At 42.8% G+C, this 27,998-nt stretch overlaps 1 protein-coding gene across 1 annotated transcript; it reads left to right on the top strand.

Annotated features, from left to right (window-relative positions):
* Window positions 1-27,029, top strand: LOC126272825 (pro-resilin-like). Its single transcript, XM_049976022.1, has 3 exons — window positions 1-89; window positions 9,891-10,220; window positions 26,119-27,029. Exons 1-3 carry the CDS (start codon window positions 75-77, stop codon window positions 26,794-26,796), a joined length of 1,023 nt encoding a protein of 340 aa, XP_049831979.1. The 5' UTR covers window positions 1-74; the 3' UTR covers window positions 26,797-27,029.
* Window positions 27,030-27,998: the final 969 nt, after the last annotated feature.

Here is a 27,998-nt window from a genome sequence, read left to right as displayed (position 1 = left end):
CTGACCGCCCTCCCAAATGAAACGCTCCGTAATTGCGGCCTGTATTTGCTGAGTGCAGCACATCTGAAGCGGCGATGCTGTGCCTGAAGGTAGAGTACCTGCTGTCGCAAGACAGGCAGCAGTCACACGAGAAGGGGCGCGGTAAACTAAAACTTTCCTCTCTTCTTTGGTACATATCTGTCGCTACTGATCTCGGCTGGACGCTCCCCAATTTCCTCTGTCCTGTGCACCGTCCTAAACCTACTTCTAACTTCTCCTGTTTTTACGGCCATCTGGTTTTCCAAGCCTTCTTCTTCTATTTCGTTTTTTCTTTGTCAACTTATAATCGATGACACCCCGTTGAGGGCAACTTTTTTGCAATACATGCTCATCCAAGATGTTTTCCTCATTTATCTCGTTTCTATCAGCTTTCTTGTCCTTCTTATTCCTAGGAGTACTTCTCTATTCCTCTTTCTGTCAGCACAATTCACATTGAGCACTTTCTTTCATTATCACATTTCAGATCTATGAAACTATTTTTCCTCTTTCTTTTTAGTTGCCCGTGCTCAGTAGCATTTAACACTACAACCTAGACAAACTATTTCTCAGATCTGTTTCATTATTTTGTTGAAATCATTTCTGATGTCGGCAAATATCTCACAAACACTATGAGACTTAACTTCTGAGGACATCAGTTCCCTAAACGTAGAACTACTTAAACCTAACTAACCTAAGGACATCACAAACATCCATGCCCGGGCAGGATTCGAAACTGCGACCGTAGCGGTCGCGTGGTTCCAGACTGTAACGCCTAGAACCGCTCGGCCACTCTGGCCGGCGCAAAAATATTTCACATTTCAAACGTCTTTTTACCATACGAATTTCTTCTACAAAACTCCCAAAGTACTTAAATACATTACTTATTCCTGGATCTTTCCTTCCTATGATATTTTGGCGGGTTTTACAAGTTTGCTGATTTTTATCACTTAGATGGTCAGTACCTTTAACCTCATTCCATAATATTTTCCCACTTATACAACCCTCTTCCTATGATTCTGTCAAGAGTGCTTGATCATTTCCATGCTGAATTGTCTTTATCCTTTCTCCTCCTACGCCTCCTGCTTTTCGAAATACTTTTTCTCTTAGATTCTCAACACAATTATTGAAACATGCTAATGACAGGCAACAAGTTTCTATAAAACTTCCTATATCCGTATCATCTACTTCTTTATCGGCTCCTTACACGAGGCATAACACGATCTCCTCACAAAAAATACTGAAATTACACTTCTGAGTTGTAAACCTGCTGCGTAATCTTTCTTTGCATACAGAAGACATGGCTTCACAACTACTCACTTCACGGGGTTACACTGCATTGCTAATCACTTGCATATCCAAGCGTGTATTACAGCTCATATGGATTCCACGTTTGTTGCATACCGCAGATGTTATTGTAATTTTAATATCCAGCTGTATAGTAAGAAAGACTGTGTCTTACATAAGTCAGATTCATGAATGGAGCTATGAGGAAACAACTGTTTTATGTGATCTTGTGTCAGCTGACAGCGACACATCTCTCCCCACGGTTATTACAATATTTTTGGAAGTAGCTAATAAATTACTACTTCAGCAAAAACGTCCTTTGTTAGTAATGCTACCCGTTTTAGACATATTGTATCGTCTTTCCAAAACTAACAACTCTTGTAAGGGGGACACTGCATACTGTATTATGCGCGCTTGATGCTGATAAAGAATCATTTAGCAAAAGAAGAATTTCATCTACTGCATTTCAAAGAAAAAATTGTGCTAAGGACTATGGGACCAAATTGCTGAAGTCAACAGTCGCTATGCTACTTAGCATAGACACGTGAAAATATTAATAAATTTATTTCTTGATCTCACAATGAAAGCAAGTTCAGTTGGCGAGTATTGTGAGTTGTTCAGTGCCTTTCCTTGACCGGTAACCAATTCAGATTTTTAAACAGTTCTGTGAAATTCTGCCTTGAGACAAACAAACCGGTAACCATTCACCATGCCGTTCTTTGTCTACACAGGATATCCTTAGTCATCCAACTGCGTATACGTCCTGCGTATACGTCCTACAAAGAGATTATTAATCAGTTTTTTTACCTGTAAGAACTTCAGAATTTTCAGTTACCCAGTTAATGAATTCGTGTATCCACGTATTGCTAATTACTTTTAATTGTACTATATGACACTCCATTTTTAACTTAATGTAGTTGAGAGGCACAACTGTAACTCCAGTAAAATACAAGAGATTGCTTATTTCTATAAAAGGAGCTGGCTCCCAATCGAGCAGGTTGTACGGATGTAGATCTATATTGCTCTTCAGTCTGGGAGCCTTTGTACGTAGGACTGACAGACAAAACTGAGAAGATCCAAAGAAGAAGAACCCATTTCGTCGGAGTCCGTTTAGTAAGTGGAGATGCTGATTCACTTCCAGTAACAGTTGCTACAAGGGATGTACATAATGACACGATTTGCTCTTAAAATTTCGAGTTCATATGTTTCTGGAAGTGTCGGTGGAATCATTGCTTCCTCCTGTATAGATTTCGCCAAAACACCGTGAGGGTAAAGTCAGTTTGTTTCGATGTCGTGCGGAGGCTCGGCAACAGTCGCTCTTCCCATTCAACTCGTGACTGGAACTGAGAAGGGGGTAAGCACACTGCCAGGAGGTTTGCGAATTATCGATGTAGACGCAGATATAGATGAAGCTTAAAATTTCCTCACTATCTCATAATAAGCTTAAACAGTTTTAACTACGTTAATGTTATACACGTTAACGCGTTATCTACAAATGTCTGAGGTCACACACAGTTCATTCCAGTGGCATTAAGACGTGTGATGAACGCAGGGACCGTGTTCGGTTTTCTGAGGGAATACCTAAATGAATGCGTGTGTCTACGTGTCGGTTCCAGGAAAACTTGAAGTGACGTGCCTATTGGGGAAGTATCTCTTTAGTTAAAAATTCTGCGGGCCATTTGGTACAAATAAATTTTTTTCTGTAGATGTTTACTTCTTGCCGATTCCTCATTTTTCCCATGACACAATATCTCATTAGTAGGTTGATTCACGACATTCAAAATATGTTACATAATATGAAAAAGCCGGTCGCTGTGTCTGAGCGGTTCTAGGCGCTGCAGTCCGGAACCGCGCGACCACTACGGTCGCAGGTTCGAATCCTACCTCGGGCATGGATGTGTGTGATGTCCTTAGGTTAATTAGGTTTAAGTAGTTCTAAGTTCTAGGGGACTGATGACCTCAGATGTTAAGTCCCATAGTGCTCAGAGCCATTTGAACCATTTTTTTAGTATGCAAAACAGACGACCTCCACTTCGTATGATGGGCGTTTTTGAAGTCTGTCACAGTAGGCAGCAACGCTGTTACGTTGTTTAACATGGTTTTGGAGTCGTAGATTGACGTGGACTAGGTAGGAAAATGCCGTGGACTACTTATCGTCTGCAAACCAAGATCAATGCTAAGTCAATGGCCAGTAGAGAGGGAACGTTGAGACTGCCGTAAGCTCAAATCAGAAAGCCAGGATCATCTTAAGCAACACACACTCACAGAATTCCATGTCAAATTCTAGGTCCAGAAATCGAGATGACAGTTGTTCCGAATGTTTCAATGGCGAGATACGAAATGTCGATCCAACCGTGGGGTGGGTCAATGACCATAGCCACGTCATGAGTATGCAGCGACCTCTTCCGCGACAACCGAAAGCGGAATTACGTGCCGAACAAATAATATAGTTGCCACTCAGAGAATTTGTGACCATGTCTCTGGAATCAGCCGTGCAGGGTAGCCGTCCGGCCTTAGGCGCCTTGTTGCGGTTCGTGCGGCTCTCCTCGTCGGAGGTTCGATTCCTCCCTCGGGCATGTGTGTGTTCGTTGTCCTTCGCGTAATTAGTTTAAGTTAGCTTAAGTAGTGCGTAAGCGTAGTGACCGCTGACCTCAGCAATTTGGTCCCATAGTCCTTAGCACAATTTTTTCTTTGAATCGCGGTATGATAGAGTATCTGCTGATCGTTCCAAGACGATTTACATGCATGGCTTCTAACTTATGGAAGCATTTAATTTCTGGGAAGTCTACAACGGCCCTTCATTTATGCGCCGAGACTTTCTCTTGCTAATACAGAAAATGTCCGATTACCTCGTCTAAATGTTTAAAACGTTTTCATAAACTGCCATGGATCAAAAGTAATGTCCCTCACAACTACATATCACACCTGTTTTGTCAATGTTCTAGGGCTTACATGGCATCGACGTTTGCAAAGAACATTTTTCACTGTGCACGTTGGTAGCCCGAACACCTTTCAATCACATCAGCTACATATATCTCCTTTCTCCCTGAGCAGCTACTCTGCTTCATATTAAAAGTAATTAAGTATCTCTAACAGAATGACCTCGACCATGGCAGTTCCGAAAAAATCAGTATGCGAAATACAACTTGTGTTTTCTCGTGCGACACCCTGAGAATCCTGAATCAAGGCAGTCAGGTAGATACAACATTCCTCGATCTACGAAAAGCGTTCGTCTCAGTACCAAATCAATGTTTTTTTAAAGAAAGTACGATCATATGGGGTAACAAACGAAATTTGTAGCTCGGTTCTTGCTAAAGAAGACGTAGCGTGTCATCTTGGATGGAGAGCCAAGTGTAAATGTAAGAGTACGCTGATATGCAGAGCTTAAGAATGAAAGTAACTTTCTCATGCTGTGTCACTACCACATAAAATAGCCCGAACAAATTTGGACTATATATACAAAGAACTGCTACACTATAGTACAAAATGTAACTCGTAGGAGATACACAATGAGACGAACAGAAATGACAAATGGTTCAAATGGCTCTGAGCACTATGGGACTTAACAGCGGAGGTCATCAGTCCCCTAGAGCTTAGAACTACTTAAACCTAACTAACCTAAGGACATCACACATATCCAAGCCCCAGGCAGGATTCGAACCTGCGACCGTAGCGGTCCCGCGGTTCCCGACTGAAGCGCCTAGAACCGCTCGGCCACTGCGGCCGGCCAGAAATGACAGTTTTATTCAAAGACAAAAATTATTCCGAAGTCACCGCGATTCATGGTGGACCCCTGGACATTACAAATGGCGGGAAATGGTTCTTAATAGGGTCCGTGGTACATCGGACGGCAATGCGTGCTCTGCAACATGCCACATGGCCATTAAGTTGATAACACATTCTTGTGGTTCGGAGTTTCATTCCTCCACAAGCGCGGTTAACAACTGCATGTGGGCGTGATGCAGTACGCCTCCTCAATGCATCAATGTTACCACTCTCCCCATATTTGGGCTCGTAATATATTCAGCAACAGTGTCGAACATGATCGCTTTCGTGGTCCACGTGTTATGGTGTGGAAGGGAGTAACGTTACATGCGACTACTGATCACCCAAATCTGTGAACACCTTACCTCACATGTAAACGTTGTTGAACCACTGTACTACTTTTCCCCATGTGTATCTTTTTATGAGTGTCTTCTGCCAGGACTTCATTTTTATAGATGTAAGTGCGCCACCGCATCGAACGACGCAGGTAGAGCAGCTCTCAGAATGAGAGACTATTCAGCCAATGGACTGGCCTGCGCGTTCTTCGACTTAAATCCTACTGAGAACGTGTGGGGTGCGATCGAGAGATGTATGGCAGCACATCAGAAACTAACGATTAACCAGCAGTTGTCAACGGCGCTGGTGGAGGAATGGAAAACCTATCACAGGAACTCCTTACCATCCTTATGGGCAGCGTGGAAACACGTTGCAGAGCATACTTTGCTATCCGTGGTGATTACACGCCGTACCAAGAACCATGTCCCGTTCTTTTGTGATGACCATGGTACCTCCATAAATCACAGTGACTTCACTGTAATTACTATCGTGGAATAAAACTGTGATCTCTGTTCATCTCATTGCGTATTCCTTTAGGTTACCTTCCGTACTATGCTGTAACACTTCTTTCTATTTACGGTCCAAATCTCATCGAGCCAGCAGTGATCCATTATGTGAAAGTTACTTTCATCTTTAAGTTTTGCGCATCACTGTAATTTCAGGGGTGCCACAGGTAGGGAATGCAAATCGTTATTTTTCCACGTTGACAAGCATACAATATCGGCAGTATCCTCAGGCTATACGCAGTTGTCTCTAGTGTAGTACTATCTGAAAAAAGCTGCAAAACATTCTAGAATTCTGATAAGGTTCTGAAATTATGCGAAGTTTGAGGAACTGCTTTTAAATATTCAGTAATATAAAACTGTGAGCTTCACAAAACGAAGGAAAGCAGTCTCGTATGACTACAATCAGAAATTCAATTAGTCAACTCATACAAATGTCGTGTTGCAATATTAAGTGAGAATATTAAATGGAATTATCACATAGGATCATTGATAGATGGAGTTGTTAAACTAGTGTAGGCTATCTTAAAATGTCGCAAGTAAACATGAACTACAGTAGTTTTCCTGGTTGCCTTGGTCAGTTAAGATGATGACTACGTTACCTCCGCATTAGCTGTGTTGCGTAACTATCAAACGTCACTTTATTTAGATGCTTGCTTTGCGTATGTGATCAGTGTCTTACTACACTGAAAAGCCAGTGATACTGGTACACCTGCCTAATATCGTGTAGGGCTTCCGCGAGCGTGCAGGAGTGCCGCAACACTCGACTAACGTCTGAAGTAGTTCTGGAGTAAACTGAGACCATAAATCCGTAAGAGGACGAGGAGGTGGAGATCTCTTCTGAAGAGCTTGTTCTAAGGCATCGCACATACGCACAATACTGTTCACGTCTGGGAATTTGGTGGCCAGCGGAAGTGTTTAAACTTAGAAGAATGTTCCTGGAGCGACTCTGTAGCAATTATGAACGTGTGGGGTGTCGCATTGTCCTATCCTGATGGAATTGCCCAAGTCCGTTGGAGTGCACAATTGACATGAATGGATGAAGGTGATCAGACAGGATGCTTACGTACGTGTCACCTGTCAGAGTCGTCTCTAGACGAATCACGGGTCACATATCACGCCAACTGTACACGCCCCACACCATTTCAGAGCCTTCACCAGCTTGAAATGTCCCCTGCCGACATGCAGGGTCCATGGTTTCAAGAGGTTGTCTCCACACCCGTACACGTCCATCCGCACGACACAATCTGAAACTAGACTCGCCCGAGAGGCAACATGTTTCCAGTCATAAACAGTACAATATCGGTGTTGATGGGCCCGTGAGAGGCATAAAGCTTTGTGTCGTGCAGTCATCAAGGGTACAACAGTGGGCCTTCGGCTCCGAAAGACCGCGTCGATGATGCTTCGTTCAATGGTTCGCACGCTGACACTTGTTGATGGCCTAGCGTGAAATCTGCAGGAATTTGCGGTAGGGTTCCACGATTCTCTTTAGTCGTCGTTGGTCTCGTTCTTGCATCATCTTTTTCCGGCCGCAGCGATGTCGGAGATTTGATGTCTTACCGAATTCCTGATATTCACGGTACACTCGTACGGGAAAATTGCCATTTCATCGCTACCACGGAGATGCTGTGTCCCATCGCTCGTGCGACGACTATAACACCACGTTCAAACCTGCATAAATCTTGATAACCTTCCATTGTAGCAGCAATCGAGCTAACAACTGCGCCAGACACTTGTTGTCTCAAGCAGACGTTGCCGACCGCAGCGCCGTTTTCTGCCTGTTTACGTATTCTATTTGGATACTCATGTCTGTACTAGTTTCTTTGGCGCTCAGTGTAGATTCCCACAGTAACCAGTAACATAAGGTCACGTAACCTACGAAACAGTTTTGCTCTTCGTAGATGTCGCTCTATCTGTTACTTAAAGGTAAAGAGTATTACACGACAATTAAAAAGATTTGAATATTTAATTTAGGTTCTTCTCAAAAATTGTTGACTTGTAACGTAAATCAGAGGGATGCTGTACCAAAAATTTAAAAAAAGCTTTAAAGATTTATCATGTAGAGCTAGAAAACGATTTTCTTCAAAAAGAGGTAAAAACCGAAAAACCAAAACTACTTTGTCAACGTTATATGAAACATGTTTGTTATTTGTAAACAGTATTCGCAGTTCAACAATAACAGGAAACTCTTATATTTGATCACAGTGAAGAATGTTCCACAGAATACTAAATTACAAGAATACGTATATAATTTTTTGTGTTTGTGCATATAAACTGTACTTGCTTCAGATGTATCTGATTTGTTTGCATCAACTAATTTTCGATATATATAAAATGAAATTTATATTTTGTAAGGTTATAAAATATACAATGAACTAACACTAGCCGATGTGCAGTTACAATTACGCGGAAAACATAAAGAGAAATCAAAGAGAAGTCGTTGGCTTGCAGTTTCTTTCTCATCCATTCGTTTATGTTTTTTTCTTTACCAGTGCACCAATACTAACGGTAACCTAGCATTTACTATGTCATTTATGTGCTGAACCAAAACTACCGAAATGTGGTTTTGGTAGAGAGCAATCCTAATAATATGTAAAGCACATTTTGGTTCATTAGCAGGATACGGAAAAACTGTAAGTCAGTCTATAAAAGGTTGTTCATATGCAGGGTGATTCACGAAGGTATGCAAATATTTTAATATGTTATTCTAAAAGTAAAGCTAAAGAAAAAAGTTCATATAAACATCGGCCCACAAATGTTTAGTTACGGAGTTAGGGCTAGTAAAAGATTTTGCCTGAAATTTGGCAGCTTTGCTAATATGAAGCCATTGGAAAACTGTATGAGGTTAAAGTAAAGCATGATTTCTATTTATTTTGTTGTTATTGATCTGGTGAATCTAATAAAACATGTCCCAAGCGTGTATCTGCAGTAGTCTTCCAGAACATCCAGAGAAGAAAAGAAGTAATTTCGTAAAATTTTTAGTTTATTAACTACTTCGCCCACTTTTTTTTGAAATTCCAGACAACTGCACAAAGTTTTCAATAAAAATTTTAGAGTATTTAATTTTGGAAAAATGATGGTAATAACGTTAACTGAAGCTGTGTGAATGTGTCAGATAATCTAGGTTTATTAATACCATTGCACACGTGAATTCATGTTGAACTTAAATACACTAGTATTATTATGTTCTTTCACTGAGCAATACAGAAAACTAACTCATTTCAAGCTTAGGAAACGACTGAAACAACTCACTGACGGTGGCCAACAATGACATAAACGTTTCTACTTTCTTAATGGAAAATAAATAAATTTACGTTAATGATTGAAACAGAAAGTGAAATAAAATTTCTGCTGCTTCAATCATTGTCGTAGATAAAGAAGAGGCTTAAATGTCTCAGAGAAAAATATAACACCTACAAAATAAATAAATTTACTTGCGTAAATTTGGGATCCACGAAAGTAGGACATATGAAGTCTTGAAAGAAGGGCAGCACGAATGGCCACAAGTTTGTAATACACATAGGTGAGTGTCACGGTTATGCCGAAGAAGCGATTGAATAATGACGCTAACTATTCCGCGAAACTCTATTTGAAAAATTTCAGTAATCATCGTATGCTACCACTCGCTATGTATCGATCTCGTAGAGATCATAATGATAAGATAAGCGTAATTAAAGCGCGTGTAGAGATGTTTAAACAATTATTCTACCACTGCTCTGTACGCGAGTGGAACGAGGAACAGCTGCAAAGCGTGGTATAAGGAAACATTCCCTCTTGCAGGCGCTGAACAGTGTTCTGCAGAGAACAGATGTAGATGTAGAATCCTGGTGCTGTGGCAGTGTAGGCTGAGCGCCTTCCACGGCCTAAAAGGGGAGTGGTGAGCAGCCTTACGCATTTAATACGCACCTTCCCATACCCTTCTAGACTTATTGTCTGACCTTAGTTTACCGAATCGAATGTGAGAACTGCAACTACTGTGAACAGGTGTTGGTGAGCGTGTCCGCTCTGTGGTGTGCGGTGGCGCAGCAGCAGCAGGCGTTTGGAGGCTTCTCGGGGCCCCTGCAGGCCGGCAGGCCGCAGGACGCGTTTTCCCCCGGCCAGGGCAGGCCGCTGGCCGGCTTCGGACCGCCGCAGGCGACCGGCAGGGCTCTGGACGCTTTTGGGCGCTCGGCCGGCGTGCCCCCGGGCACCCTCCCACTCGCCGCGGCGCCGGCGCCGCCGCCCCCGCAGCCGCCGCCTCCTCCTCGGCGGTCGCCGGCCGTCGGCCTCCGGCCCGACGTCTCTGGCCGGCTAGCTGACGACGTCTTCGGACCGGTGAGCCTAAGCATCACGTAGCAGGGATGGGAAAAACCGACCAGTTATAGCGGATACCGATATTTCATTTCTGACTAATCGATATTTTCCGGTATTAAATTTGGCCTCGGTTAAATAAGGATACTTTTTTTTTATTTTTTTTGCTAATAACCGAGTAAAAGAACCAAAAAACCAATTAGCCATAGTGGCAGAGCTAAAATTTCTCGTTTTCAAATAAACCTTTTCTTAGAAAAGAAATACTTTTTTCGTCAACTTTGCAAACGGATTAAAGTATTGCAATATTATAGAAAATAGGAAAAACACTCTGATCTATTTAGATAATATTGACAGAATAGAGCACATGGTATAAGAACTGCTACAGCATCATTGGGACAATAATGTCATGGCTTAAGGTACGTGTGTAGGTGTGGTCTATACCAGAAAAACGCGGCCGGCCCGAGAAGTGAGCATCTATCACACGATCAGTAAAACAAAATCCGTTTTTGTAAAGTTACGATAAGTTGATCATTTTCAGTTTGAAATTCCGGGCACGCCATGCTGTTCTCTCAATTGTCCCTCTTTTTTTCTTTTTTTTTTCAGTGGTTAGTGTTAGAGCTATTATATGTGGCCCAAAAATACTCGTCTTCTACCAGTAATCTTGTTGCAGTGTGCAGCAGGTAAACTGCTACTGTTCTGTATGGTAGATTCTTGCTACTTCGGCAGTATGGCAGTATGGCTCTAACCAGTCTGGAAATATCTTTACGAAATCAAGTAGCAATGAAATAAATCTTTCATTTCCTTTGAAAAATTAAAGATTTGTCTACAATTTCTCTGAAGTAAGAATAGAAGGTGGTACAGTAAGTAACAGTAATAAATTAATAGCTTAACAACAATTCGTTCATAGTAACAATAAAATCTGAAAGTAGCTGATCTGCTGCCTGCGACAACATAATGTTCCTTTACCTGCTTGTAGCCCTTGAAAACGGACAAATTAACACGAAAAATACAGTTACTCAACGTTAGTTTCAAAATAGTTCAAATGGCTCTGAGCATTATGGGACTTAACATCTGAGGTCATCAGTCCCCTAGACTTAGAACTAATTAAACGTAACTAACCAAAGGACGTCACACTCATCCATGCCCGAGGAAGGATTCGAACCAACGACAGCGTTAGTTCCACCTTTTACTACTGACTACTCGAGAAGTCCAAATACTGGTGATTCTCCACTCAAACATAATTTTTGAGCAGCGTGTAAAAAAATTGGAATCGACAGGAGAAAACTGGTGATTTTTGGTAGTATTCAACCAATTATCACTTTCAGAGAAAAGCAATGAACGGTGTACAGATTAAGTTTTCTTTTATTTGTCATTGCAATTTAATATTTTGATTCTTGGTCTCTTGAAACTTTGATTTCTACCTTTATTACAGGAAATAATAGGAATAAAAAACCGAAAATCGGTTATTTCTGAAAACTTTTATTTTCGGCGCTTTTAACAGTCACGTTAAACTTGAGTGAAAAAAACCGATGCAACCGAAAACCAGTTATTTCAGTGATAACCGTCATCCTCATTACATAGTAGGGATGAGTGATACTGCTGCTGTGTTCTTCAGTCCAAGGACTGATCTGGTGCTACTCTGTCCTGTAAAATCTCTGCGTAACTACTACAACCTACATCCAAACGAACTTCTTTCGTCTATTCGAGCCGTGATCTCCCTCTTCAATTTCTAACACCCACCTCCTCCTACCATACTTCCCGTCATTACCAAACTGACGGTTCCTTGTCCGTTCGGTATAGTCAACCTTTCTTTTAATCAAATTATGTCATAAATTTCTTTTTGCCTCAGTAGTTTTTTGATCTACCCTTCTAACCTTTAGCATTCTTCTGTAACACTACATTTCAAAAGCTCCTGTTCTGTTCTTGTCCGACCTACTGTCCGTGTTTCACTTCCATACAAGGCTACATTTCCACATTCACTTCCGTATAACACTACACTCCTGACAAATGTCTTCAGAAAAGACCTCCTATACCAGGTGGTTATAGTGGAAGTGTAGCTGCTCACGGAGGTCCAGTATGGACTGCAGTTAGGATGGCAGTAAAAACTGGCACGTATGCTAATGCGTTAATGTGGAGCCGATTTACTCTGAAAAAAATTAGTCCCAATTTTGCCCATCAGGTGGAGGTCTGAAGCTGTACAACATCTCACCGACGTCTCCGTAGATCAGATTGAAGAAATTCTGTAAGTGGCGCTTAATAATGAAAACAACTTTATGGTTTTCCCACCTGTTTGACCTTTTGTGCTCCATCCCGTTCCTAATCCATCGAGTACGAAACATTACTATACATCTTTCTTGCATTCACAGCTCACGATTTGCACCTGGTGGCCAAATTTGGAACTCATTTTCTTCCATGTAAATTGGTTCCCCATTAACACATCAGAATCTCTATCAATTTTCGCTGGCATAGGACGATTATTGTCCACAAAGAACGTCTGTGAGTAGTTGAACTTTCATTTTAACCACCCAGGAGTAGATGTTAACAAATCTCTCTCTGTCAGAAACGTTTTTCTTCCTCTTGCCAATCTGCATTTTATATTCTCTCTATTCCAGCCTCTGTCAGTTCTTTTGATGCCCAAGTAGTAAAACGTATCTACATTTAGTGTCTCATTTCCTAATCTTATTCCCACAGCATTGCCTTATTTAGTTTGAATTCATTCCATTACCTTCTCTTAGTTGTCTTGACATTCATTTTGTAACCTCTTTTCAGGGCACTATTCATTCCTTTCAGCTGCCCTTCTACGTTATTTTCTGTGTCTGACAGAATTATATCACCAGCAAACTTCAAATTCTTTTATCTACTTCCCGAACATTCTCCAAATTTATCCTTGCTTTCCTTCATAGCTAGCTCAGTGTGTATAATGAATAAAATCGCGTTACGCTAAACCCTGTTTCGCTCCCTTCTCAACTACTGCTTCCCTTTGATGCCGTTTCAGTCTCACAAACTACAGTCTGATTTCTATACAAGTTGTACATAACCTTACACTCCTTATATTAAATCCCTATTACCTTTAGAATTTCAAAGTGTTCAGTCCAGACAGCACTGTCAAAAGCTTACCCTCAATCTAAAAATGCTATAAATAGATATTTGCCTTTCTTCAACCTATCTTCTAAGATAAATCAGTACTGCCTAGTGTGATCCTACCGTTTCCCAAAACCCAAAATACTATTCGAGGTCGGCTTCTACCAGTCTTTCATTCTCATGTAAATAACTCTTGTCTGTATTTTGTAACCATGTATGATTAAACTGGTGCTTTGGTAATATTCATAACTGTCACTTGCGTTTTTTGGAATTATAGTTAACTAACTATTGAAATAATAGCGTCAGTAGTATATATTAAGAAAAAGTACGTGTCACGCTGAAACCTATTAAATTTTTAATAATGTACTATTTAGCAACGGAAAAGCTTCTTTCCACCATACACTTCGTTTTTGGATAGCAAAGGGAAATCTATTCAGTTTTTATTACTTGTCTCTTCTTGCTTCTACAATTTCAATAACGTTTTGAAATAACTCAATACCACTCGTGCCTTGTCACCCTAATGGTGAACCCCCGGAGTTGCCTCTCGTAAATTATTAGGTGGAGGTAGTTGCACAAGGTGATGTGTTATTCACACCCTTGTAGCGTATTCGTTCCTTCCGATCGTTCAATAGCAGCCGTTCCACATTGTAGCCGTCAGTCACTAGTAGCTCTGCCCGGACAGCATGCAACTTGCGGATATAACATACACTGACGGAAAAAAAGTAGTCACTGTAGATGATTACTGGCAGCGATAGTCACGAGAATGTACGGTCGCAAAAAAGACCGATCGACCTCCGGCCTGCGACACGGCACTACAGGGAGGAAGGCCCATCGTGTTCGGCTTTTGGCTCTGGGGCATCCTACTGCATCAGAAATTTGAGCAGCAGTCGGAACCACAGTGACACAACGAACTGTTACAAATCGGTTACTTCAATGACCACAGCCATTTGCGACTTCAGTGGTGTCAAGCGAGATCTCATTGGAGGAGAGGATGGAGATCTGTAGTGTTTTCCGATGAAATCTGGTTCTGCTTCGGTGCCAATGATGGCCACATGTTGGTTAGGAGGATGCTAGCTAAGGGCCTGCAACCAAACTGTCTGCGTGCTGGACACACTGAACCTACACCTGGAGTTATGGTTCTGGGTGCGATTTCGTATGACACCAGGAGTTGTCGTATGGTTATCCCACGTACCCTGACTGCAAATCTGTACCTCAATCTGGTGTTTCGACCAGTTGTGCTGTCAGTAATTAACAGCATTTCAGGGATGTTTCGCAACGGGATAACGCTCACCCACATGCTGCTATTGTAACACAACGATCTCTACAGAACATCGACGTGTTACCTTGGCCTGCTCGATCAACTATATCTGTCTCCAATCGAACACGTATGGGACATCATCAGACGACAGCTCCCATCCCTGTATTGACCATCCAAGTGCAACAGGCATATAACTTCAGCTCGCAAAATGACATCCGGCGCTACATAATGCATGCACGTTTGCATGGCTGCTTTCAACATTCTGGCAGTTACTCCGGTTGTTTATGTACCAGCATTTCACATTTCGAATTGCTTAAATTAACATGTGTCTTGCAATGCTGACGACTTGTGTGTTACCTAGACAAATTTATTCCCCAAATATCACTGGTCTGCAATTTTTTCCGTCTGTGTATTTTCTCTTTGGTATCTTAAAAGCGATCGCCTGCTGAGTGCAAAGTCGTTCCATCGGGAAGCAGTGCCACTTTTCCAGCGCGGAAACCGTAATACGATTACAGTCCTAAGTGTATTGCGTGTAAAGTAATTAATAGGTTTCTGAAACCTAGAATGAAATTTTCTCTCTACAGCGGAGTGTGCGCTGATATGAAACTTCCTGGCAGATTAAAAATGTGTGACAGACCGAGACTCGAACTCGGGACTTTTGCCTTTCGCGGGCAAGTGCTCTACCGACTGAGCTACCCAAGCACGACTAACGCTCCGTCCTCACAGCTTTTCTTCTGCCAGTACCTCGTCTCCTACCTTCCAAACTTTACAGAAGCTCTCTTGCGAAACCTGTTATCTGGTTGGAATACGAACATTATAAAATATTACATGTTATTAATGTTTGCCCGTCCCTATTGTATACCCTATGTACTCGATGCAGCAGTGTGGGAAACCCAAGATAAAAAAGTTATAAATATACACAGTAATTAGACTCTACTATGAGCACTTGTTTTGACAAGGCGCTTTTCCAGCACTCGCTTTTCAGATACATATGTACGGATACTAATATAGATTGACTTATCAATGCAGTCGAACAGTATTCATCGCTGTTCTACCAGAATAAGATAAAACAGTTAGGGTGGCAGTCATTAAAACAAAAGCGAGATGTTTTCACGAAATTACAGTTAACAACTGTCTCCTACGAATCCTGAAATATTTTGTAGACTCAATCTACATAGGAAGAAATTAACCGTGATTAAATAAGTGAAATCAGAGATCACACGGAATATCTGCATGTTCATTTTTCCTACCTACTATTCGCGAATGGAAGGAAGAAAGTAAGATTAGAGTTTAGCTTCCCGTGAACATCGAGGTCATTAGTGACGGAACATAAGCTCGGAATGTTTGAAGGATGGGGAAGGAAATCGGCCGTGCCCTATTAAAGGAATCATCTCGGCATTTGCCTGGAGCGATGTAAGGAAATCACGTAAGACCCAAATCTGGATGGTCGGATGGTTATTTGACTCGTCTTCCTCGAAAATACGAGTCGAGTGTCCTAGTCACTGCGCCATCTCGGTCGAGAGCGGCAGGGTAGAGAAAGTTATACTATGGAACCTCTTCAGTTATCGTGATTTGCGGAGTATTCATGTAGGTATAGTCGTAGATGATTGGAGACAACAAGCAGTGATCCACCACGCTTGGAGTCGCGTGTAGCAGTGGTCGAGTGTTGAAGCGTGGCGGGAAGGATGCGCCGGTCCCCGCCGCCTGTTTATTAGACCGTAAACCTGTTAGGAAGCAATGCTTGCCGTTGTAAGCAGGCTAACAGTGAGTGTACTGCACCGTGCTCCCGTGTTTAAGGTGCGCGTTGTTTAGGAGCTGTGAGTTAATTCGGGCTTCTGTTGCTTATCAGCTGTGTCCTGCTAGATCAATCTAAGTTAAATTAATGGACTATAGCAACCGAGATTTTACAGAACGTTTAAGGAATGGCCCAACTGAGAGTGAGTTCCATGCACAGTTAAATGTGTGATTGTGTGCAACAAAGTATGTAACTGAACTTCATTAGCAGTTCTCGTTTCATACCTCCCTTTTTGTTGCGATTAAAAGGCTAAGATAGTTTAAAACCTGACAGTGCTAATCCATTCCATTGATAATCCTATTCATCCAATCATCTCCGTGCACGTATCACAGCTTAAACGTTATAAAGTTCATGGCGATCGTACATCAAAACATTCACGCAGTCCAGTGACCAAACACCCTCGAAAAATTCTCCTTCGCTGCCTGCTCCGTGTCCATCCAAACACCCCGGCCACCTAATCTCGCAGTCCAGTCCACTTCGTCTTCAACCCCATCGATACCCTAGTGTAAACCTTCTCTAGCCCTCCCTCACATAAACCACTTCCAAAACCTTAAAGTGGTACGACAGCAATACGGTACCCTCTTCCACAACATCCCATCCCGCCCAACAAATAAACTCTTATTTATGCACACCCTGTCGGAATATAATGTCCATACTTGTATTTTAAACAAGAACTCTCGCAGCACCAAGAGAACACTCCTGTTCGACCACAGGTCTTATGCAACTTTCCCAGTGAATACCTTATTCAAATCCTCTCCTGAAACACCTCCACATTATCTGTGCCAAATACGTCCTCATACTGTCATCCCCTATGACGTCCTCACCACACAAACTTTTCCACCTATAATACTGATTCTGACCTAAACATTCATAGAGAATTTCTGCTAGAACCCCTGCGTGGCATCAGTTTTTCCCATCCTCCAAGGTGACGTGGTTCCCGTCCCACAACACAGCTGCCCGAGACTTTATTCTGGTATCTCATAACCTCGTTATACGTATCACCGCATGAGTCCTGGTTCCAATAGGAAATTACCACTTACACATCCTACTCATCATTCCCTACTCATCATCTCACATCTTTGTACCCTATCCCAATATCCGCTCAAAATTTATCTAAGTTTCTTCTTAATTCAACTGGAATGTCTACTGGAAACCCACTGGACTCATAACAGGAATAAGCGACAGACATTTCCAAACCGTCATGGTATACCTCCTGTCACTTTCTTCTCGCAGCAGACTATGTTAAACGCCATATCCACCCACATCACTAGTAAACCAACATATCTCAATCACCCACCCTTCCCTCCACACATTCAACTCTTTGTACGCAAGTTCCGTCGCTTCTGCCTTTCGTCTCTGCAGACTCAGAACCGGTATACATTCTGACACCGCCGTCAGTCATTGAGACTTATCAGAAACGTACTCAACGACAAAATACCCTGGAAGTGGGAGCAAACAAGCACCAGACTTAGTGCTCTCCACATTAACTTCTCCAGTTACTGGAAAGCTTTCTGACTGACTCCCTGGGCAAAGGTAACCACCTGACATCCTGTCTCTCTGACATCTCCAGAATTCCTAATGACTCGAATTTCGATTACTCCCTAATCCCAACAGTCTATGAACGTACGGACGTCATTGTCACACCACTTTCTCCAAATTTCTGTTATTTGGACGGCGTACCATATAGAGAACTGATCACACCCGTTACAGTATGTGATATAAAACAAGTGTTAGGCAAAACACACAACACTGATAGACTTTCTGGAGCATTACACCCCGTATCTACCCATTAGTCCACCTCGGTATTTGGAATTTTCGCATCTCTTGCCCTCGATATAGCTTATGATTGTGAATCACATTCCGATCTCCTCTTCAAACTCCAGACGTACTCCAGATTAACTATGCCTGCTTAATTGGTTCCTTTCCATCTGATCATCTATCCTCTAGTTAATACGAGTAATACCAATTCCCGCACTTTCTATCCTGCAGGTGTGTCCAGAGGCTACGTCATCTCTCCTCTACTTTATATCCTCTACACTACTGATCTGCCAAAAGCACCCTTCAAATCTATCTCCTTCAGTATGCCGATGCTCCTGCATTCCTAGCATTCCACCCAACACTCCAGAAATCACAACGATCCCTCCATTTCAACCAGGTTTCCTCCTGGTGTAATTAGTGGATCCAAAAGATAAATTCCTCTAAAATACGGGCAATAATTGTAGAACGAGCCATCTTTAGCTTCTTCATTCATGATTTTACCTCAGAATTTACAACCGTTCTATCCAGTTAACTAACACACTAAAATATGTTGGACCAAGCCTCGAGCGACAACTAAAAGTTCACCTCCTAACCACCCAACAGAATGTCTACGTTGGAATAAAACCACTGACTGGCCGAACATTAGGACCGCTAATGTTGCCTGAATATCCACTCCACCCAAATTCTTTAATCTCCTTCAAACCTTTAAAGACGCTGCACTCCATCATGTTTTCCACACCCGTCTATCTCTCCCCCCCCCCCCCCCCCCCCCTCCACATGGATCCTCTACTGCTTCATACAATTGCCATCCTTTTTCATTAACTTTCGTATGCCCTACACCAGACGCAACCTAGAGTCCATTAACCCCATTGTTTCCACTCTGATCACCGATCCTGGTATGTTGCTGCACCTATAACAGCACATCTCACTGTTCTAAGTTACACGCACTTCATATCCTGTCCCAGCGCAGCTTCAAAGGCTCTCTATTCCAGACAATGTAACCCGCCTGGATAGTTAATCATCCTGTTATCTATAACTTCTCCTCACCTGTCCCATTCCAAATTAATGTCCCCCCTCCCTCTTCCTTCTATATCTTCCGCATCCATCCTCCTGGTTACACTATGACCGAGCGAGGTGGCGCAGTGGTTAGCACACTGGACTAGCATATGGGAAGGCGACGGTTCAATCGCGCGTCCGGCCATCCTGATTTACGTTTTCCGTGATTCCCCTTAATCGTTCCAGGCAAATGCCGGGATGGTTCCTTTGAAAGGGCACGGCCGTCTTCCTTCCCCGTCCTTCGCTAATTCGATGAGACCGATGATATCGCTGTTTGGTTTCCTCCCCCAAAAACAGCAACAACAACTGGTTACACTATGGCAATGGTTACGCACAAGACTTCTTCCCACTTCCTACCAACTATCTGTGGCAGTGGACCTTATATTTAGTGCAAGTTGAATGCACTTTTCTAAAAGGACATCGCTGTTTCTTCAATGCGTTTTAAATATAGTTTTGTTCTTACCTTTATGTATCAGTCCTTCGGTTTTAATCCAAACAACCAAGAGAGCCAACAGTTTTAACATAATTCATCCTGTGTATCAACGCCTAGCAGTACTACCAGTCTAGTTCAACATATTTTGTGTTATTACGTATTACGCAAACTCAGAGCGACATAAAAAAAGCTAACAACAATTAAGGAACTTCAAAGTGTGCTTAGTAAAAGTCTAATGCAAAACAAGTAGAAAAAAAATATCGACCGCGCTCAATACGCTATGCACAACGAAAAACTGGTCATATTTAAAGTGGGGACTCCTATTCAGGAATGCTGAGCTGGGGACCTGGGTGACATCGAAGTTTGCGGGCGGTGTCTTCTGGTTGTGTATGGTATCCTCATAAGCTACGCAACCTAACAGCCGCTACTGTGAGGGGGTTGAGCAAGGCACTCCTGGAGGATATCTAATATGGTGACTGAATTCGTAAATCGGAAATGCATATCATGAACAAAACAGTACCTTACACAGCAAGTAGCGCTCCCTGTCACCTAACTGATTTTATTACATGTTCTAATAACTGCGGTTAGCGTAAATCTTACAACAAAATTTTTGTTTTCATCCTAAACGATATTAACTGAATCTCTACGATCTTTATTGTGGCTGTCAAATTTTGCTACTTGAAATGTGAACACAAAAATATATTGGTGAAGTCGATTTATTAAAGATAGAAATTATTTTCAACAACAAATAAAAATACTGTATGCCATACTATACCTGAATTGTTTCCTGATATACAATATGAAATAGTGGAAACTTCTCCCAAAAGAGCAGAACGAGATAAATTACGTCCCAGCTTCCTCGAGTGGCTCTGGCACGCGAATAGTGCAGCCAGCATTGATAGTATAAAATGGCTCGTATTGTTAGCAGCGGCTGCTGGTTTCGCTGGTACGCTGCCGTAGTGGAATATTCTGTCTGCGAAACATTAATAGGACATACAGCAATAATAAAATAAAATAAATAAAAGTTAGTGTAATGATGGTATTCTCTTATGTGCTCTTTTTTTATTACGTTTAATGCTTACTAACGTTTCGATCTTCTATACACTGACAGAAAAAAATCGCAACACCAAGGAGGACTTGAGCGACATAAACAAAAGTTGGTAGTCGTGTTACTGCATCTGAAAGATGACGTCTATTCCATCACGCTAGTAGTGCCAATATGAGATTGCATATCAGGTTTGCCTTAACTACACTTTGTAATAGTCGCAAGCGGTAGTGATTTTTGAGATTTGATATGGTGAGTTGATAATAGTCAAGAATGTCTTTAAGGCGACAATAAAGCCCTTATCAACACCTTACTGAGTTTGAATGAGATCGTGTATTAAGACTACGAGAAGCTGGATGTTCCTTCTGCGATACTGCAGAAAGACTTGGCAGGAATGTAGCTGCTGTACATGATTGCTGGCAGCAGTGGTCACGAGAATGAACGGTCGCAAGAAGACCGGGCTCCGGACGGCAACATGGCACTACCCAGGGGGAAGACCATCGTGTTCGGCTTATGGCTCTGGAGCGTCGTACTGCATCTGCAGCACCAATCTGAGCAGCAGTTGGCACCATAGTGACACAACAAACTGTTACAAATCGTTTGCTTCAATGACAGTCCCTGCCGGACACCTTGTAGCGTTCATTTCACAGACCCCAATCCACCGCCATTTGCGACTTCAGTGGTGTCAAGCGAGAGCTCATTGGACGGTAGGGTGGGGGTCTGACGTGTTTTCTGGGAGAGCTGGTTCTGCCTCGGTGCCAGTGATAGCCGTGTGTTGGTTAGGAAGCAAGTTGTGGGCCTGCAACCATCCTGTATGCGTGTTAAGACACTCTGGACCTACACATGGAGTTATGGTCCGGGATGCGATTTGGCATGACAGTATGAGCACTCTCGTGGTAATCCTACACACTCTGCATGCGAAAAAATTGTACGTCAATCTAATGATCAACCTGTTGTGCCGTGATTCATGAACAGCTTTCCAGCGGGTGTTTTCCAACAGGACATTAGCTCGCCCACATACCTCTGTTGCAACCCAACATAGTCTACAGAGTATCGACATATTGACTCGCCTGCTCAATCACCAGATATGTCTCCAATCAAGCAAGTAATGGGACACCATCGGATGATAGCTCCAGCGCCATTCACAACCAGCTTTAAGTGTCCCTGTATATACAGACATCTGGTACCTGTACATCAAAATGCATGCACGTGTTCATGCTTGCACAATACATTCGCGCGCTTACACAAGTTATTAAGTACCAGCATTTTACTTTTGCAGTAACTTATCTCGAACTTACATTAACATCTTCAATGCCTATCACTGAAATATTTTACCTAGATAAATGTATTCCCGAATTTCATTACTTTACATTAATTATTTCTTGGTGGTGAGAGCTTTTTCCATCAGTGTAGATAGACTTCACAAATCTGAATACTATTACAGAATGTTTTATAAATTTGTTGCTAGTGCAATCTGCAGTTTGCGACTCATCAGCATAACCATCTTCATCAAGAACAGCTCCCACACTCTAGTTGGGGCTGTTTTACACATTTGCCTATTTATTTTCCTCTATCATCTCATTCTCCGTCACAGCCCTCGCCTTTCCTCGGAATGCCTCCTTTACTCCTTTCACCCAAGTATCCCTCGATCTTTTACACTGGAACCTCGAAGTCAAACATCATCCTTTATTTCCGTACCATTTATCCCTCGTCGATTATATTCGCTCCTGTAGGTATATCTACTTTAACGTTTCCCTGATCTCTTCACTTTCATTCTCTACATTTTTGGTACTCTCACTCTGCTTCAGTGAAACTTTATTTCAGAAACCTATATCTTGCTTAAACCTCTGTACTACTTCGCCGAGGTTTCGGATGTCGCGATAGGTGTAACCTCATGTAGTAGGGTCGATACATTATTCAGTTGGTCTTCCTTAGGACATCTTTATTCCACACCAGTATCCTGAAACTTGTAAGAAATGCTGCTTCTTGTCTCCGTCTCTCATTGACTTCCTCATACATTTTTTCCCAACTTTTTCCACTGCACTTTCAAGATATTTGCAGCTGTTGACCTCTTTAAATTCTTTCCTGCCATTCTCTTCTTGGTCACGGTCACAAACTCATTATTCCTCATGTTATATACCATGTACCTACCCAAGTCAGTCCATACACCTAATTCTTGTTGAACATTTTCCTTACTTTGCCAGTTCATTAGTTCATCATCAAAAGCTACACTATCAACATATAAATATCCTTTCGGTTATCTTAACCATTTTGTCAACATGCAAGCCATAAAAATTGGAAGAACACTTCAATATTTTATGGAAGTACACTTCAATATTTTAAACCGCTTCTCTGCTTTATCTATTCTGTTGCCTCATCAGCAACTTACGTCGCCCTGTCAAGTGCTCATGTTTACACGCGTATTGCTCTCCAGGGTTTGCCATACATTATTGCAGCACATATTGTCAAACCCCATACCTATAACGTTTTCTTTTCGAGCTGCCTTACTTCAAATATAAAATCTGTCGTTGATCTCGTCAGATTGAAGCCGTAATGTGGTTTCTTCATTTTCATCTCAGTTTTGTCCCTTAATCTTTTCTCAAGATTTCACAGTGGCACATCTTATCACGTCTTTATAGTTCTTAAATTCTCTCTTGTTACCTTTTTTGAGCCGGCCGTAGTGGTGAAGCGGAACCCCGCGACCGCTATGGTCGCAGGTTCGAATGCTGTCTCGGGCATGGATGTGTGTGATGTCCTTATGTTAGTTAAGTATAAGTAGTTCTAAGTCGAGGGGACTGATGACCTCAGATATTAAGTCCCATAGTGCTTAGAACCATTTGAACCATTTTTTGAATCTGTTTTGAAAAAAGAGCCAATTCCAGTTTACTGGTATTGTCTTCTACGGCTAAAAAAACTTCATTACGCGGTATAGCTCCTGCTTCCGCATAACTCCAGCTGGTCTTATAGTCATACCTCATCTTCACCCTTGATACTGCGCAGAGTTGTTTCTACTTTTGCGCAGAACAAATGGTTCAAATGGCTCTGAGCACTATGCAACTTAACATCTGAGGCCATCAGTCGCCTAGAACTTAGAACTAATTACACCTAACTAATCTAAGGGCATCACACACATCCATGCCCGAGGCAGGATTCGAACCTGCGACCGTAGCGGTCGCACGGCTCCAGACTGTAGCGCCTAGAACCGCACGGCCACTCCGGCCGGCTGCGCAGAACAAATTCTTTTTCGTTTCTTTTCCTTGATTCGTATATGAAGGGCCTTCGATAAGTAATGAAATACATTCTTTTTCTCGGCAAATTGCTGTTAAAAGAATGTGAAATTTCCTGTGGGGCATAATGAAATATTCCAGCTTCAGCCGCTATACTATCATGAAGTTGCGATTGGTAGCGGCACTATACGTAGCCTTCAATATGGCATCTATAACGGAGGTGCGCTCCAAGCAGAGATCTGTTATAGAGTTTCTTTCGGCGGAAAACCACAGCACCGCAGAGATTCATAGGCGCTTGGAGATTGTCAACGGAGACCTGGAGTGAACAAAAGCATGGCGAGTCGTTGGGCGAGGCGTCTGTCATCATCGTAACAAGGTGGCGCAGACCTGCCAGATCTTTCATGTGCCGGCTGGTCGTACACAGTTGTGACTCCTGCTATGTAATCGTCGTCACAAAAATGCAAAGGAACACTCCTTCTGCACGACAAAGGAGACCTTACACAAGTCTGCGCACCCGAGAGGACCTCATAAAACTTAAGTGGAGTTTTACTATCTTTGGCCCGAAAAAAGCATGTTCTTTGAGAATTTTTTTCTCAGGATATGCTGTAGATATCAATGTCAAATTTGGTCAAAATGTGTATTGATATTTCCTTTACAAACAGGAAATTTTTTGACCGGAAATGTCGAAGAGTAAAGGCGGAAGTGCCGTCGGAATGAAACAAAATTTCGATGTAGACCTCCACGCGCGGTATGTCACAGGTCAGCCGGCTCGTCTGAAATCAAAGTTGACGTTAGCGAAGTATATAAGATTCCTTAGGAGTTGTATTTCGCTTAAGTTATTTGGACCATAGGAAACAAAATGGCGGCCATTTGAAGAAAAATAGGGTTTTTTCCATCGATTTTTCGACTTCGTTGGCCAAGTAAAAATATTTATAGTTGAAGGATCGGAATAAAATTGGTACAACTCCTAGACAATTTAGTTAGCTTCGTCGGAAAAAAAGAATGGTGCCAATCGGTTCTGTAGATTTGAAGTTACCATACCACGCGATAAGAAAACCTCATTTCGAGAAAAACGAGTTTGAAGTTTCGACTACATATAAATGCAACATTATGCAACTTTCGTTCAGTCTGCTATTGCGGGTCCATACTCTAGTCCTTCCTCTTCCTCATAGAGGGCGTTCTGCTCGATCCTTGCGATCCAGCGCTTCTCCAGAGCCGCTCGTACGGCCGGTGACAAGTTGTTTTCGGCCGCTTGAATCCGGTGGTCGTCCGAATGCTTGGCGAACTACGTCGAATAAGGTCCCAGGGTGACGTCCATCATTGTCATGGTCTTCAGAATTGCTGAATATCCTTTGTTGAAGGTGCTCACTGCCAGGAAAGTTGCAATCTCCACAGTCTTCGCACCAGAATGCAAATGCTTGTGGGCTAACTTCCAAAGACATGCGTTCAAACTTTCATTTGAATTTTGTGTGTTTCCTCCCAAGCACCGGTACAATAACTCGCTCTCCTAAAGAAAAAAGTTTTCTTTTAAATGTCATTTTGTTCGCTTTTGTTCGTGGCATCTGCTCGGGGCGGACGTCGTAAAACATACGTTTAAGTTCGTTGTTGATCGATTAGCTCAGTTTTTTATTACAGAGAGCTGATAACCCTCTGACCGAACACGCTGAGCTACCGTGCCGGCAATCGATCTGAGCCACTGAGGACACAGATGAATAGCGCGACTGCAGGGACCTATCCCTTGCACGCTTCCCGTGAGACTCACATTCCCAACTGTCCACAATTCTACATATGTATTGTACCTTATAGACATTTGCCCAACCACTCATTACTCTCGCACGCTTTGGCGATTCCCGTAAGAGTTTGGGCAACCTGAGCGCATTCGCACAGACGAAGGTCAATGGCTGGGTAACCTTTAACTATACATACGAAGACAGTAACTTGTTCTCGAAAGAACAGTTACTGTTGATTTCAGCTGTCCACATCGAGGTATATCAACAACACCTGTCAGCAGCTGTTTTCAGTTAGTCATCATTTAACCTCTCGTTAATTGGACTTTTCTTCCTCATCCATCCCTTTTAATGCAATTTATTTCTTTGCCATTTACTCACATCGTTCCTTTTCCCCTTTACCATCCTATACAGTGGCGATTTGTGTCTTCTTCCCTGCCCGTTGATCCACCCATTTCCAATAAACAAGAGCCGTCCAAATGATGTTGGAACAGTGATGCAGTGTGCTCGTTTAAGCTCAGAAGACGCCGCCACTGTTGCAGCCGGAGCCGTACCAGTTCCAGTACGCGGTGAGCGACGCGGAGAGCGGCGCCGCTTTCCGCCAGCAGGAGAACAGCGACGGCAAGGGCATCGAGGGCCAGTACGCGGTGCAGCTGCCCGACGGCCGCAACCAGATCGTCAAGTACTCCGCCACCGAAGAGTCGGGCTTCCACGCCGAGGTCATCTACGAGGGCGAGCCCGTCTTCCCGCCCGCACCCGCGCCCGGTGGCAGCGGCGGGGGCGGCGGAGGCGGAGGGCGCGTGGTGGGCGGCCAGCAGCCGCGGTCGCTGGCACCGAGGCCCGCCCCGGCACCCACCCCCACCGCCTCCGGACTCGCTCTGGCGCCTCCCGGTAACGCTTTCGCATCTGGCTTGGCCCGTCCAGACGGCAACCTGGCCGCCCCCAGGGTGGGAGCTCTGCCGGGACAGACCGCCGGTGGCGCCTTCGGCGGCGGCAGCCAGCAGTTCGACGCCTCGGCCGGAGGGTTCGGCGCTGGGGGCTTCGACGCCACGGGCAGAGGAGGCGCTCCGGGCCCGGCCTTCGGGAACACCCTGGAGGCTCCTTCGTTCGGCCCGACCGGCGGCGACCTCTCCATCCCAGGAGGTTCAGCATTCGGCTCTTTCGGAGCGCCTGCGCCCACTGTCGCCGTTGGAGGGCGTCGGGTGAACTTCAGGGGGTAGCGCGTTCTGTCTGCAGCAGCCAGTACAAAACTGTCCGGAAATTTTTCACTGTGAGAGACGCTTAAAGCTTATTGCTTCGTATCTGAAGCGCTAGCAAAAGATTTTTAAATAAGAGAATCTTCATTTGTTGTTTTACATACATACAGAGGATGTACAAACGTGAGTGTAAACTCGATGAAAGGACGTTGTTTTCACGAAAATAAATGTCACTTTTAATAAATTGTTCACTACAATTCTGCGTTTAGTTCGTTCAGCTATTGATTCTCCTCTCATATTCCATTATTATGTGTTAGCTTCCAGTGCACCCTGGTTCATATTTCGATAATATTATGGATCGCAAATTTAACTCATTCAAGTTGAATTTATTTAGTTGGGGATAGAACTAAGATGCAAGTTAGGACATGAAGGTGATCGTGTGACTAGTACCTTTTCTTTGTTCCTATTTCGATTTGAACACTGTTTGATTATTATTAAATCATTATTAATTGTAATTTAATTAGTCAGTAGTCGGAGAATGGTCTATATTCAGTCAATCATAACGAGCAAAATACGTAAACAATTTCACATTTCACCCCTGTCAGTCACTGCTCGCAGCTACACTCTCCAGTACTGGTAAAATACCATTTCACTGCGGTTAGCGCCATTCTAGATTGTTGCCCCCGAAAATCGTTAATATATGGCCGAAACGCTGTATATGACAATTATTGTCTCTTATGATTCACATGTGACTGAAAAACTCAACCGTTATTTACTGTGATTGCAAAAATATAAAATCAGGGTTCAAAATGCTTGCTTTAATGCTATATGACCTCTTGTTGAATTAATAGCAAATTATTTAAAACATGATACAGAGTCATTAAAATACATAAAATGTTCAGAGAATTTGTAAGTCCCTTTAGGATTATACAAGTCAACTACATTAAGAGACTGTGAAGTCCGAAAAGAACCATACAGATACGATTATTGCTTCTCGTGATACATCTAAAAACAGTTCTTTTTTTCATTAACATACGAAAGATATTACTATACGAGAAATTCGAATTTGTTCCTGATTACAGCTTTGTAGTTGAGAAAGGTTCACTTCTACTTTTTGAATAGACAGAAGTTGGCCAGTAAGATCCTGTATTCTGGAAATGTACGTCGTTTGGTACCGAAAATGCTGTCTTTGTTCTTCCTGGCGTGGAGAAAGGAGAATTTTGATC

This window comes from Schistocerca gregaria, chromosome 5 (assembly GCF_023897955.1).
Source record: "Schistocerca gregaria isolate iqSchGreg1 chromosome 5, iqSchGreg1.2, whole genome shotgun sequence".
In the NCBI taxonomy this organism is placed as follows: Eukaryota; Metazoa; Arthropoda; class Insecta; order Orthoptera; family Acrididae; genus Schistocerca; species Schistocerca gregaria.
The sequence above is the reverse complement of the archived record's forward strand: the minus strand, read 5'-3'. Positions and strand labels throughout refer to the sequence as shown.

Bases quoted from the DNA above. Each gene is read 5' to 3' on its own strand.
- LOC126272825 (XM_049976022.1), top strand. The intron at 10,221-26,118 runs GTGAGCCTAAGC...CCACTGTTGCAG, and splicing joins CTGACGACGTCTTCGGACCG to CCGGAGCCGTACCAGTTCCA.